The sequence below is a fragment of the Rattus norvegicus genome, chromosome 13, assembly GCF_036323735.1.
Source record: "Rattus norvegicus strain BN/NHsdMcwi chromosome 13, GRCr8, whole genome shotgun sequence".
NCBI lineage: Eukaryota > Metazoa > Chordata > Mammalia > Rodentia > Muridae > Rattus > Rattus norvegicus.
The window spans coordinates 35203725-35217610 of record NC_086031.1 but is presented as its reverse complement, the minus strand read 5'-3'; the positions used below and the strand labels follow the sequence as shown (position 1 = coordinate 35217610).

Here is a 13886-nt window from a genome sequence, read left to right as displayed (position 1 = left end):
GTAACCCCAGTAAGAACTCACTGCTTCGCCAAGGACATGGATTCCCTATGTGTCTTGAGTCTTGCCAGGAAAACTCTCACTTTGGAAGCTTTCTGGGGCATGGGTGAATAGTGGAGTCTGAGCTTCTAGCTCTTTCAGTCCTCAACAATTTGCATATTGAAAATGGATTCTTTTCTTTTTTTTTTTGGTTCTTTTTTTTCCGGAGCTGGGGACCGAACCCAGGGCCTTGCGCTTCCTAGGCAAGCGCTCTGCCACTGAGCTAAATCCCCAACCCCATGGATTCTTTTCTTAAACGATATATCCTAATTATTTCCTTTCCCTCTACTTCCTTCCCCTCTGGATCCACTCCCCTTTTCTCATTAGAAAAGAATAGGCTCCCAAGAAATAACAACCAATCATGGCAAAATGAATACAATGAAGCAAAAACTATCATACTGAAGTTTGACAGCAACCCAAGCTGTCTGCTCAGCCTCCGTGGGCAGCCTTCATCTCTCTCTTGTTGGTCCTTGATCGCTCACTAGGGTTGAGTCTTGGGTCTTGCCCACAGCCTTAGTGGTCATCCCCACTGCGGACTCTTCTCCAGCCCAAACTCTTTTGAGTCGGAGCTGACGCCAATCATTCTTCCCACAAATGCTACCTGATGGTTACTGGGTCCCTCAAGTTTTTCATGTGTGCAATGTATGGTGCTCATGTCTGTGGGAGCTTGTGTACACATACACATGTACATATGAAGGCCTAAAGTTGATGGCAGGAATCACCCTGTCATTGTTCCACCTTATCCACTGTGGCAGTGTCTGTCTCTCAATCACACCAGAGCTCAGACAGGACAAGTTGCCTTGCAAGCCAGATTACTCTGGGGACTTTCTTGTCTCCCTCTGAGGGTGGAATTCTAGGTGGGCCGCTGTGTGCACCTGGAATTTACATGGCTTCATGGGAATCTGATCTCTGGTCCTCACACTTGCAAGGCGAGCACTTTTTAAACTGCTGTGAACCCGGTCCAGACCACAGAACGTTTACTTACACTTTTTTCATATTGCCACTCATGTCCCTGCTCCTTTACACCCATTTCCCAGTGACCTCCACATCAACCTTGATCCCTCTTCCTCTCCTCCAGCTGACGCAACCCTCACTTTCCCCTGCCAGCTCCACTCACAGATCCTGCTGCTTCTACCCAGGCCAGACCCTTGGCAAGCCATTGGCTTCCTTGTATCTTCCAGCTTGGTCTCAGCCTCTCCCTAGTAGTACCATTTTCCACATAAACAGCCTTGTACTTTGGCATACATAGGTGGATCTTGGTCCTCAAATAACCAGTTCCCAGAGGGCAAGTCTTCCCAGTTCCTGCTACTGGGACCCGATGCGTTGCTGAATATGTAAGAAGTAGCCAGTCAGGGTCTCCAAACATCAGTAGGGCCCAGATTGTATTAACTCTATGTACCTTTAAATATTTGCACTTGAATTTGCTGAAGGCTAAGAAGCCATCTTTAAATATTTGAAGGGTAGTCATGCATGGTGGTGCATATCTATACTCCCAGCACTTGGGAGAGGGAGGCAGGATTATCAGAAGTTCAAGGCCAAGGCTACACATAGAGTTTGAGGCCAGCTTCACCTGTAAGACACCTTCACAAAACACTAAAAATCCTAATAATGCTCTTGTATCAAAGACATATTTGATTCATTTGAATGTAACCATATCTCACAAAATAATTAAGAGTCAGAAAGTTGAGAATAACTTCTCATAGGCCCCTGATGCCTATGAGAAGCCCATTCCTCTCAAAGCCTGGTTTTCCCCCAACCCCAACCAAAGGAAAAGAAAGTGGCCCAAACCAACATGCGACACAAGGCCAAGGGTCGTGTGTGGGTTTGAGTCTCCATGAGCCAGGCACTGGCAATGCAACAGGCTCAGAAATGTAGTCCTGACCGCGCTTAGGTTTGGAGCTGGCTTTACAATTTCCCCACTCCATCCATGATGCTATGCTCTCACATCTCTAGGTGGTAAGTAGACCCGAACTTGAACTACTGGAAGTTATTTTTATCACTTTATGTGAATAGTGTTTTATCTACATGTATATGTATGCCTGTGGGTGCCCGGTGCTCTTGGAAGGCAGAAGAGGGTGCTGGACCCCCACAACTGGGCCTGAAAGATGGTTGTGAGCAGCCACACGGGCGCTGAGAACTGAACCTGGGTTATGTGGAGGAGCAGCCAGTGCTCTTAGCCGCTGAGCCACCTCTTCAGCCTCCTCCAAGTTTTATTTACCTTTTTAATGATCTGTACGTGTGTGTGTGTGTGTGTGTGTGTGTGTGTGTGTGTGTGTTTGTGTGTGTGTGTGTATGTGTGTGTGTGTGTGTGTGTGTGTGTGTGTGTGTGTGTGTGCTGGTATGTGCACATAAGTGTGGGTACTTATGGAGTTCAGAAGGTGTCAGATGCCTTGCAGGAGGAGAGGTACAGGTGGCCATGAGGCAACTGACATGAGTTCTGGGGACAGAACTTAGAACATGTGGAACTACTATAACTGTCAGGCCAGTCAGACCTACCCTGCATGTAGGGTGAAGCTCAACTCCAGATAGCCCTGCTGAAAGTAACAGACCCTTGTGTGGCTGCCAGCCACTCCTTACGTCATGGCATGACTGTTGTAGTGGGAGCGGGGAGCAGGTCCTGGCCATGCTAGCGCTTATACACCTACACCCCCACCTTCACAGGACACTCGTACCAGCCAGGCATATCCGTGCGCCCCTGGTCCTTGTGGCCACTCACCTGTAGTAACCGGATCTTGTACAGCTTCTCTTTTTCCATGTTGTACCGTCTGTCCAGGTCCTCCTAAAGGTGAGAACAGGCCACAGTTATCTAGAATGGAACTTCCATTCTGATGGAGTCTTTGAAAGTTGAGTACATCTAACCATGTTCTCTTAGCTTGAGTTCCTCCTCTCAAACGACCAAGTTTAGAACTCCACACCTCGAGATACTTTCACATCATCTCGTAACACCTCTCCCTTTATTAGGATCTGGGCTGAATCCAATCTTCTTTTCAGAAGAAAACAATTATCTATTACTACTGTGCAGGGACCATATTATGTGTCACAGGAATTGTGGAGGTGAGAGCACCACTTCGTGGAGTTGGTTCTCTCCCTCCACCTTACGTGGGTTCTGGGGATTGAACTCATGTCTCCAGGCTTGCAGGACAAGTACTCAAGCTGCTGAGCCACCTCGCCAGCCCCTAAAGGCAATGTTCTTAAGAGAGCACCTCCTCTGGGCTCCTCAGCCCCATTTCTCAGAGCACCCTAAAACAAAAGGAAGACGACTCTACCGTAAGTAGGAGTCTTCGTTCTCCATCGATGTTTTCTGCTAACATTGTTTTTCGTTTATGTTTCTGACTGGACCTGAGGTATCCAAAATTATAACTAGTAACCCTTCGTGGCATTTAAACTTGCACCAAGTAAAATAAGGAAAAGGAATCAGTCCCTTGGTTTCAGTAGCTATGCAGTATGCGTGGGAAGAGGCCTATGCAAACATTTTCATCACTACAGAAAGTCCTTTGGGGACAGAGTTGACGTAGCTGTGCCTCTACACTGGACCAAGGCATAGGAAAGATGGCTGGACACTCTGTTACCTCAGAGAAAAATCACAGAAGGACATGCATGCACAAGAACATAAAAGGAACATACATACAGGTCCTTGGACAGCGCTCAGCTATAGGTGACATCTAACAGATACCAGTGAAGGAGTCCCTTGCCCAGTCTCCTAACAGGTAAGAAGGCCCTGCCTGGTGCCCCGTGCTTAACTGATCTTCTTCCTTTCTCTTTACATGTGACAAGTACTGTTTTAACTCATACAGGGGTCAGCAAACTAGAGCATGTCATGGAAGGCCTACAGCTTCGACCCACGTCTGACTCTGTCTATTTCTGAAAATGGGGTTGTGCTGGAATGTATTTGTGCCCATTCATTTATAATACATGTGACACAATGTGATCGCTTATAACATTTGTGCTTGAAAGCATGCGATCAAGTCTCCCCCCCAAATCCCTTATAATATTTTAAGTAAGTTTATAACTGTGTTGAGCTGAAGCCTGGATACACCCTCTACACAGTCAGTATGGCCAACGAGAGCAGTGGCCTGCCATCACACAGCAAAGGCAGCAGTTTTCCCTCTGCATCACTCGCCCGCCCCCTGGGGCTCAGGTGGCCAACAGATGTCTTCTAGTTGAGGAGTGAGGTGTCTAAAATGGAACCAAACAGAAGAGGAGGCAGCAGCACAGACTATACAGTAGGCCGGGAAAGCTGTGCAAGAACAGAAAGGAGGCTGACACATTCTCTTGGGACAATGCCAGTGTCAAGGATGAGGAAATACTCACATTGTGAGTCATGGTGGAGGTCAGGGCACCCTGCGGCTCTCCGCTGGAGATAGTCTGAAAGGAGTGAAATGAGGTCAGCACCTTTTCTCAGTAAAGAGAGCAGAGAGAAGCAGTAGGTGCTCTTAATCATGAAGCCATCTTTCCAGCACCTCAAGCTTAGCATTTTACACAGGTGCAGGGGATTTGAACTCAGATGCTCATACTTGTGTAGCAAATGCTCCCACCCAGTGAGCCATCTCTCCAGTCCTGGGGAATACACATCTATAGGCCCAGCTCCAGTAAAGTAACAGTGCTTTTTGGAAAATGATCAATGGTTGGTGCTGAGAGCTGTTTACTCCAGGGTTGACTTAGCTGTTGCCATCTTTAATCAGAGTAGCTGGGATGAGGGGTATGAGACCCTCCCCCAACCCAAATACGTCAGAGGTCAACCACTGACTAAAGTGGGGCTCTCCATGGCACGGCTACCTGTACGTTGCCTTTGGAGTTGCCTGTGAGCCACCGAAACCCCTGTAACTAACCCCGATAAACGTATCATGTCAGTTCCCTGGACTTAGAACACTTCCTTTGGCCGGGCAGTGCCCTCTCTATCTGACGTGAATGGAGGTTTCTTCATGTAACTGCAGGAAGAACCACCGAACTGCTGCAGTCCCTCCACACACTAGCCAAAAAGCAACTGAAAGCACAGAGGGCTAAGGGAAGCCTTTACCTTCTCGCCTGGCGCTCTCTCGGCTTTCAGGATCTCAATTTCCTGTTGGAGCCGAGCCATCTCCTCCTGCAAAAGCAAGGTGAACTTTACAAAGCTCAGGGGAGCCACCAACTGCAGGGTAACTGGTGAGCCACTCGTGGCTTGTTTTTACGTTTGTGTGCACGTGTGTGCGCTCATGTTCATATTGCATACCTTGGCATATGTGTAGAGGTTAGAGGAAAACCTGTGAATCCTAGTGTTTTCTTTCTACAGAGACTGAACACACTTGTCAGCTTTGGTGGCAAGCACTATTACCTGCTGAGCCATCTTGCTTGCCCATTGTAACTATCCAGTGCAGACATTTCTCTCATTACTTTGTGCTAAGACAGAAGACAAAGGGGACCAGGTGTTCTGCTCCCACTTGCAAGCTCGGCCCTTCCTGGAAGAGAGCTCTCCCAGGTTTGCAGAAATCCCTTTACCCACAGAGTCACCACCAGAGCCTGAGTCAACTTTTGATAGTGCACTGGCTAGTGTGCCCCAGTGTCACAGGGGAGGGAAACCAAGAGCTGCTGCCGAGCCCTCCTGCCTGCCCAAGACCACACAGCACTCACCCGGCAGTGCGCTTTAAACTCCTGTTCCTGGCTTTTCAGACTTTCATTCATGGCGACGAGTGCTCTCAGGTTCTGCAGAATGCTGGGGTGAGATCAGAAAACGGGGCAAAAAAGCAAGCCATTATGGGGCAGGCCATTACGATGTGACTTTATGAATCACTGCTGAAGCCACAGTGAGAATACAAAGAGCTCCTTCTTATTTCCCTTTTTTTTCCCTCGCTGTAATGGCGAGTGCCACAAATGGTCACTATTTCCATTTCTGACTATGCACTTGGACCTTCAAACCCATGAGGAGACAAAACAAAACAAAAACAAACAAACAAACAAACAAAAAGTTAAAAAAACATGACAGGATTCTAAAATGAGAATGTCAACTCTGGAAATATCAAAGAATTTTGGTGTTACTCATTTAGCATTTATTAATTGTACTCAAAGTAAACATAGTATCAAAAGCCGTGTGTGTGTGTGTGTGTGTGTGTGTGTGTGTGTGTAAATCTCTTAATTCCTTTTAATTAAAACCAGTTTTCACATCTATTTATTTATTTCATGTGGGTGAGTGTGGAAGTCTGGTTCCTGTGGGAGTCGGTTCTCTCCTTCTACCAGGCGAGTTTGAGGAAGTGAACCCCAGTCACCAGACTTCATACACAGTAAGCACTTTACTCCATGGAGCCCTCTCAGCAGCTTGTTCCCCCTGTGTTCTCAGTGGCGGCTTAGCCTGGCTAGCCAGCAAGTCCAGGAGCCTTGTCTTTGCCTCTCTGGCTCTAGGATGACAAGGGTGCACCACCATGCCCAGCCTTTTCAGGTCGGATCTGGGACATCAAACCTAGGTTCTCATGCTTAAAAAGGAAGCACCATACCCACTAAGCCCCCAGCCCTGACTTGATGTTTTTAGCATCAGAACACTAAAACAGCACTGCTCTGAGACCAGGAAGGACTGAAAGAAAGGTGGGTGCTCAGTGCAGGCCAAAAAGTTCAGTGAGCATCAGAGTGACTGCTGGTCCCTTCTGGTCACGTGACGTTATCTGAATGGAAATGGAGCTCCATCTCATGACCACCCAGGGCCTCTGGCGTCCCTTGATCAGACAAATCAAGCATCAGACACTGCAGCGAGTTTCCTCAAAAAGATGGTGGCACACTCGGAAACCCTTACCTCGGGTCGGCTTTGGCTTCTAACTTCTCCAGGGCTGCCTGCTCTTGGTCTAGTTTCTCACCGTGATTCTTCAGCTGCAAGAGAGCAGTGTCATCATTGGCTATGGAGGCTTAAAAGCAAACGGGAGGGTGTACTTCATGAACCACCTGGCTTCCTCACTCATTTTGGATTGATAACTGAGCCCACTGGATCTGGTTACAGATGGGATGGAGGGGGAGAGGTGCCAGGGGAGGTCAGAGCCAAAACCTGCTAAATGCTGCTCTGGCCTTGGAAACATGGTGATGACCTCACAGTGCTGCAGAGAGAGGAGGGAAAATAGCCTTGGAGCAGAAAAGGAGGTGGGGATAAACATACACATACACACACACATACACACACACACACACACACACACACACACACACACACGGGGGGGGGGTGGCTTGGAGGGGAGGAAAAGGAAGAGTGGGAGAGGGAGAGTAACTACCAGAAAATCACTGTCATGGCAGGACAGAAACATCCCAGCCTCTTGAATGGTGAACTGGCTGGTTTTGTGTCAACTTGACACAAGCTGGAGTCATCAGAGGAAGGAGCCTCAACTGAGAAAATGCCTCCATAAGATCAGGCTATCCGCAGAGCTGTAGGGCATTTTCTTAATTAGTGATCAGTGAGGGAGGGGCCAGCTCGTTGTGTGTGGCTCCATCCCAGGGCTGATGGCTTTATCAGTAAGTGGGCCAGGCAAGCTGTGAGGAGCAAAGCCAGTAAGCAGCCCTCCTTACAGCCTCAGCCATCAGCCATCAGCTCCGGCCTTCAGGTCCCTGCCCTTTGAGTTCATGTCCTGATTTCCTTCAACGACAAATGGCAATATAGAAATGTAAAATAGATAAGCCCTTTCTTCCCCAGCTTGCGTTTTGGTCAGGGTGTTTCATCACAGCAACAGAAACCCTGACTAAGACAAGTGGTTTTACCTTCTTCTGAGTTCGCTAATGAGACAAATCTTCAAGAGAATGCAGATGCTAATGCATAGCAATATACTTTTGTATATTTTATAGGAGTGTGCATGGATACATGTCTGTGCGTGGTGTCCACATGGAGTCAGAGGCTGATTCAGATTAATTTCTCTCCAGTTTTGCTTCTCTATCTTAATTTTTGAGACCTGATCTCTCACTGAACTAGAAAGTCAGGGTTTTGCTAGTCTCACTGCCTAGTGAGCCCCAGTGCGGGGTGGTCCCAGATGCCACCAACATGCCAGGCCTTTACTGGACAATCAGGCTCTGGACATAAATCCTCTGCAGCAAGCATGTTAGCCCCGAGCATCTCCCCAGCTCTTCTGTTTCTGCTTTGTTTTTATGTATGTCTTTTACAATGATCTAGAGAATGAGGTCTAAAGTCATGGTCATGTAAACTCAAGCATGTAAAGCAGTAGGCAGATGTGGGTTGACCAGATGGCTCAGTGACAGCACTTGCCGCCAAGCCTGATAACCTGACTTCAGTCCCTGGAATTCACATGGTAGAAGAGAATCAACTCCCCCAAGTTGTCCTCTCACCTCCACACATGTGCTGTGACACGCTTAACAGCTCTCCCACCCAAAGAAATAAGTAAACAAATATACAAAATTTTAAAGAGGGAATGTGCACAAGTGTGTTGAATATAATTGTTATACAATCAAAACAATTCTTAAAAGATTCAGAAAATACTGGCTGTACTTATTACCCTGGAGTGAGTAGACAGATGGTAAGTTATAGGCACTTACTTTTTGTGTTTCATGAGGTTTTGAACTGTGTGAATAGTGAAATACAAGTTTAAAAAGTTCCTAACTGAAAATGGCAGTACAGCCAGGTGTTTCATCAAACCCCTCTCACTTCAAGTTTCCAAATAATCCAGGCTATGACCCTGGAACACAGAAGTGGGTTAACTCACAGGGAACAGATGGAAGTCAGCTATGGAGCCAGCGTAGGTGGGAAGAATAGCTTGTAGGGCTGAGGACTGTATTAGGAGAGTGAGGTTAGGTCAACAAAGCAGTGAGGGCTGACTGTTACACAGAAGAGAGCATCTGAGAGACTGAAATGGCTGGCAACAGCCAAGAAAAGTACAGCTCTGAGTATCTCTTGCCGTCAGCTGATTTACCACACAGAAGGCAGCACCCTTCTCCAGAAACAATGGGGGCAACCTGTCGTGATGGCTAATACTGACTGTCAGCTTGACAGAATCTAGAATCACCCATGAGACAAGCTCTGGGCACACTTGCAATGGATTAGCCAGGATAGGTCAGCCTCTGGGCAAATCTATGAGTTTTTCTTTGTTAGGTTCACTAGGCTGGGAGGGCCCACCCTACAAGTGGGAGGTACCACCTGAGAGGCTGGTGTCCTGAACTGCACAAAGAAGAGAATGTGTGTAGCAGTCATCTGTCTGCCTCTTGACTGGATGAGGTGTGACCAGTTGCTTCAAGTTCCTGCTGTCTCAACTTCTCTGGCACAACCAACTACATCCTTGAAATTCGAGCCAAACTAAAGCCTTCCTTCCTCAAGCTGCTTCCTGTCAGGGGTTTTGTCAGTAACAGCCGAGTGACTGTGAGGAGTGTACAGTAGTATAAAGAGCTAGCAAGAGGAAACTTTAAACCAGATGAACATATAACCCAGAGTCAAACAATGGAACATGGAAAAAAATGGTGAAGCAATTTATAACTGAATTCTGGTTAAATAAATAGCTATTGCACAGCGTACACTTTAGACACAATGATTGCCCACCCACAGAGATCTGGGAAGACAGCTCATTCAGAGCAAATTACACTTCCATGTAGGGACCTGGAGTTGTGACTGATAGGCTTGGGATACAGATATATATGTTAGAGCTGGTAGCCCAAGCCACTAATGCAGCAGCCAGCTAGTGTCCAGCTTTCCTGGGTGGCTGTGTGGCTGCCTCCATGAGTGTCATGTGCTATCACCATGTATGTGTCCACCATATCCTGAATGGGCAGGGTTAATAGCAATGAAAATTGGGTCTGAATCATGCGAGGGCTCAGCGTGGGCAAGGCTGAGCAGCGCTGCTGGCAGAATGCTGGTGTGCACGGGACAGGCTCTGTCTTCAGAGTCGAGTACAACAGCAGGGGAAGGAAGTCTCATGATGGTGCACAACCCATACCATTGCTCATCCACACTGCTGAGATCTGACCTGCCGGTGCTGACTGTGGGCCCTGAGGTCACAGCTGAGAAGGGGGATCTGCTTACCTCTGTCAGCGTCTTCTTCTTGTCGCTGTACTTGGCTTGGAGGCTGGTATGATTCGCTTGCAGCTGTGAGTGAGAGAAAAAGGACATCTGCTTGAACAGAGTCCTTTCCTCAGTACAGACTTCAATGGGACCCTTCTTTTACAGTGAGAGAGTGGAAACCCAGATCTTACCTATAACCAAGAACATGACCTCCCCCAATAGCTCTCTTAAAGAACATCAATTGGGTCTGGTGAGACAGCTTGGGCAGTAAGGCACTTGCCACCAAGTCTGATGATCTGAGTTCAAGCCCCAGGGCCCATCTGGTTCCATCTGGGTCCAAATGACCTTCTGACTTCCATGGCATGTGCCCTCATAACTGAGTGAGGAACTCATTCGGTTCTCCTAGTCCCGCCATCCCCAGCTTATTTACTGCACCTGCTTCCTAGAGTCTGGGCCTCCTTCACTTTTCCTGCTCACACTCCACATCATAGAGGCTGCAGCATGCCACTGTGTTGCCTTGCTGATTAAGGTCAACGTCTATCATTGTCCTGACAGCCTTCTGGGCTCAGAACATGTGGAGGGCTCCTTCTCTAGCAGGGATTCCCCTTCTCTGACCTTGTCTGGGGAGGTCAACACTGCCCCACCCCCCATCACACCTCTACACCTACACAGTAGCCTTGGTTAAGATTCAACTTCATTTCTGCTGATAAGAACCCATTCAGCTAGCACCCGAGATTCCTGAAATGCTTCCCCATGCTAATGAGGCATTCGGTGCCTTAAGCCTTCAGCCAATAACCTTTGCTCATTTTGGATAGTCTGACCCCTGTCTGCAAAATTACATAAGCCTTGAATCACCCCAAGTAAAGTCAAAGCCTGTCCTGGTGCCTTGTCTGTACTCAGGCACTGCCCTGCTGCAACCCCCTGTGGTTTCCACAGTCGTCACATGGACCTGGAAGATCTTCTGTCATCAGTCTGCGCACGACACACCCCACTCGATCCTCAGCCATCACCAAGGAACTGGCCAACCCTTCCTCCCTTCCCCTTTGCTGATGTTGCTTTATACATCTCCACCTTCTACTCAGTCAGTGCCTGTTCATTTCTCCAGACTCAGTCAGCCATGACCTCGGGCTCGGTTAGCTCCACTGACTTCCCTGTCAAACCCTCACCACAACTGTAACTGAGTGTCAGGGTGACAGATGTTTCATTTACTGCAGGTCTCCATAACACCTTGGGACCTGGCAGGCAAGGCCCCGACCCACTGTTCGCTCACCCTGTAACACTCACAACACTATGTACAAGTGAAGAAATACCATTCTGGCCCTGTATATTTTCACACATGTGTATGTGTGTTTGCACACAAACTAGAATGCTTGGGTATTCCTGAAGAGGCAATAAAAGGGAGTCAGGCCCCTGAAGTTACAGCCAGCTGTGAGCGGCAAATGTGGGTGCTGGGAGTTAGAAGACATTCTCTGCAAGTGCAAAAAGAGCTCCCAGAGGCTAATTCATCCTTCCTGCCTTGCTCTGTATCTTCTGTGACAGGGGTTAATAAACCTTTCCTATAAAGGGCCAGGCAGTATCTAGTTTAGGTTTGTGGGCCATTTGGTGTCTGCTACAACTGTTCAACTCTGCTACAGTGGCTTGAAAGCAATCACAGAAAAATGGGCAAGAATATGAGTGCTTAGCTGTTCCAATAAAACTTTACTCGTGGGGATGAGGAAAGGAGCTTAGGGAAAAAGTGCTTACTATGCAAGCCTGAAAACTGAAGACTGGGTCCCCAGAACCCATGTGAAAAGCTAGATATCAGTGTGGCAGCTTGCCTTTAATTGCAGGGTGGAGGGGCCAGAGACAAGGGATATCCCTGGCAACAGCTTGCTAGATTAGTCAAAATGGTTCGGAGAGGCCTTGCCTCAGTAACTAAATTGGGCAGTGATCGAGGAAGGCACCAGCATGAGCCTGGTGTCTACAAACCCATCGGGCACACATGCACACCTGTACACAAGTACCCCACACCTGCAAACACCCATCACGCACACATCTCACACGTACACCTTACTTACGAAACACATGCAGCTAGACTGGACTGACAACTCTTCTATGCCTGCACCAGAGCCTCCTTTGACCAAGTTACCACAGGGCTCTCATTCACCATCTCCTGACTGACTTCTCCCCTCTTGGAGGAATGGTCATTACCACGAGCGGAATTAGAAAGACACTCACCTCTTCTAGATGTTTGGTCTTCTGCAGAATCTGTTTATTCAAGGAAATGACCTTCCGCTGATGCAGTTGGGAGGTTCCTAATTTCTCTGGACTTTCTTCAGCGGACAGCTCAGACTGCTGTGGGGAAACCCAAAGCACATAATGGACTCGCCTCCATTCAGGTGGTCTATCCCTGCTCAGTGTAAGCAAGGAGGGTCTGGCCAGTCAGTCACACCAGCCAGGGCATCTACAATGCCCTGCTTAGAACCAAAATCTAGACAGGAAAAGTCTAACGACAACGGAGGCAAACTGAGCTTTGGAGCAGGGGAAAGCACCACGGGTACAGACTGCTCTGCTAAGGTCATGATGAATCCATCGTCCAGGCGGCAGAGGGGCCCGAGTGGGGGACTCAGGAGTCTTAGTGGTTTCCTCATAAGAACATCTGCATTAATAACCTTGGCAGGACATGGAGGAGCCTGGAGAGATGGCGCAGCCATTAAGACCACTTACTATCACTGCACAACATTCAGTTCTCCGCACCTAGATGGTTCCTCACTCTTTGTAGCGCCTGTTCCAGGGGACCTAATGCCCTCTTCTGGCCCCTGCATGATTACCAGGCACATACAACATGGAAGTGAAAACACTCATAAATCTTTTTTTAAAAGGAACCCTGGGAGAAGTCCTGGGGAAAAGAAACAGACAGGTCTACTTGATGCAGTAGCATTGTTATACTAGACAGCATTACTGAATAGTCAAATGCCCCTGACAACCCCAAGACCAAGTGAATCAGTCACTTCCAGCCTAAATGAGGCAAACCTGTCAGGTATCTTACTGCCCCTGCACACTCCACTAGTGCTCATGGGCTTGGGAGTCTGAGAAATGCAACCCAGCACTTCAGAAACTGCCCATTAACATGCCCGCATGATGATAGTGTTCACTGGCAAGTTGACAGGCTCCGGAATGACCTAGCAGGCAAGCTTGTGAGGGAAATACTGATTGACTTAAATGATGTACTAAGACCCACACTAAGACACTCAGGTTGCTGGATTGCTGGAAACTGTAGTTAACATTTCAAGATTAAGTTTGCATACATGGAGGTACAACCTACAGCCTGGGGAAGGATAAAGTCTTTCTGAACTACTTGAAGGTAGGAGAAAAAGGGTGGGAGGGAAGACCTTCCTAGTCCAAATCACTTGAAAGCCAGAGTTACAAAGAATTCACCATTACTGCTTTGACTGGCCCATCCTCAACAGTATTAATAATTTGGCCCTGTTTATAGCTTGTAGCTCATTTCCGAATGAGATTTTAACATACAACCTAACCCCTCCAAAGCAGCACACGTACAACCCAAGAACATTTCACATCACTATCAGAATTACATGAGCCTGCTGTTCTGTTTGGAATAATTCATTTCCCATCCCTGGCTCTCCACAGTACAGGGTAGCTCCATTTACCTGGGCTGCCCTAGAACTAGCATTACAGTCAAGGATGTTCTCTAGCCTCCACTTCTCAAGTGGTGGGGGTCACAAGAGTGCAGAGTCATGCTTAGTATACGGAGTGCTGGAGACCAAGCAAAAGCAAGCATTCCATCGTGTGTGTGTGTGTGTGTGTGTGTGTGTGTGTGTGTGTGTGTGTGTGTGTTTGTGTGTGTGTGACTCTGTAACCCAGGTAACTGGTCTCAAACTCACAACCCTTCTCCTCTCATCAACTG

General features: G+C 47.9%; 1 protein-coding gene across 3 annotated transcripts in view; it reads right to left on the bottom strand.

Annotated features, from left to right (window-relative positions):
* Positions 1-13886, bottom strand: part of Ccdc93 (coiled-coil domain containing 93) — a 73524-nt gene that overhangs the window by 16267 nt on the left and 43371 nt on the right. For 2 of the 3 annotated variants that reach the window (NM_001024997.1, XM_063272275.1), the window contains 7 exons: positions 12197-12313; positions 10001-10063; positions 6794-6867; positions 5644-5725; positions 5054-5119; positions 4348-4401; positions 2753-2815 (listed from right to left, as the gene is read on the bottom strand). In NM_001024997.1, the coding sequence (NP_001020168.1) occupies positions 2753-2815; positions 4348-4401; positions 5054-5119; positions 5644-5725; positions 6794-6867; positions 10001-10063; positions 12197-12313 (519 nt within the window). Of the gene's footprint in view, positions 1-2752; positions 3376-4347; positions 4402-5053; positions 5120-5643; positions 5726-6793; positions 6868-10000; positions 10064-12196; positions 12314-13886 lie in introns of those variants that run through there. The other variant, XM_039090684.2, reaches the window with a different exon arrangement.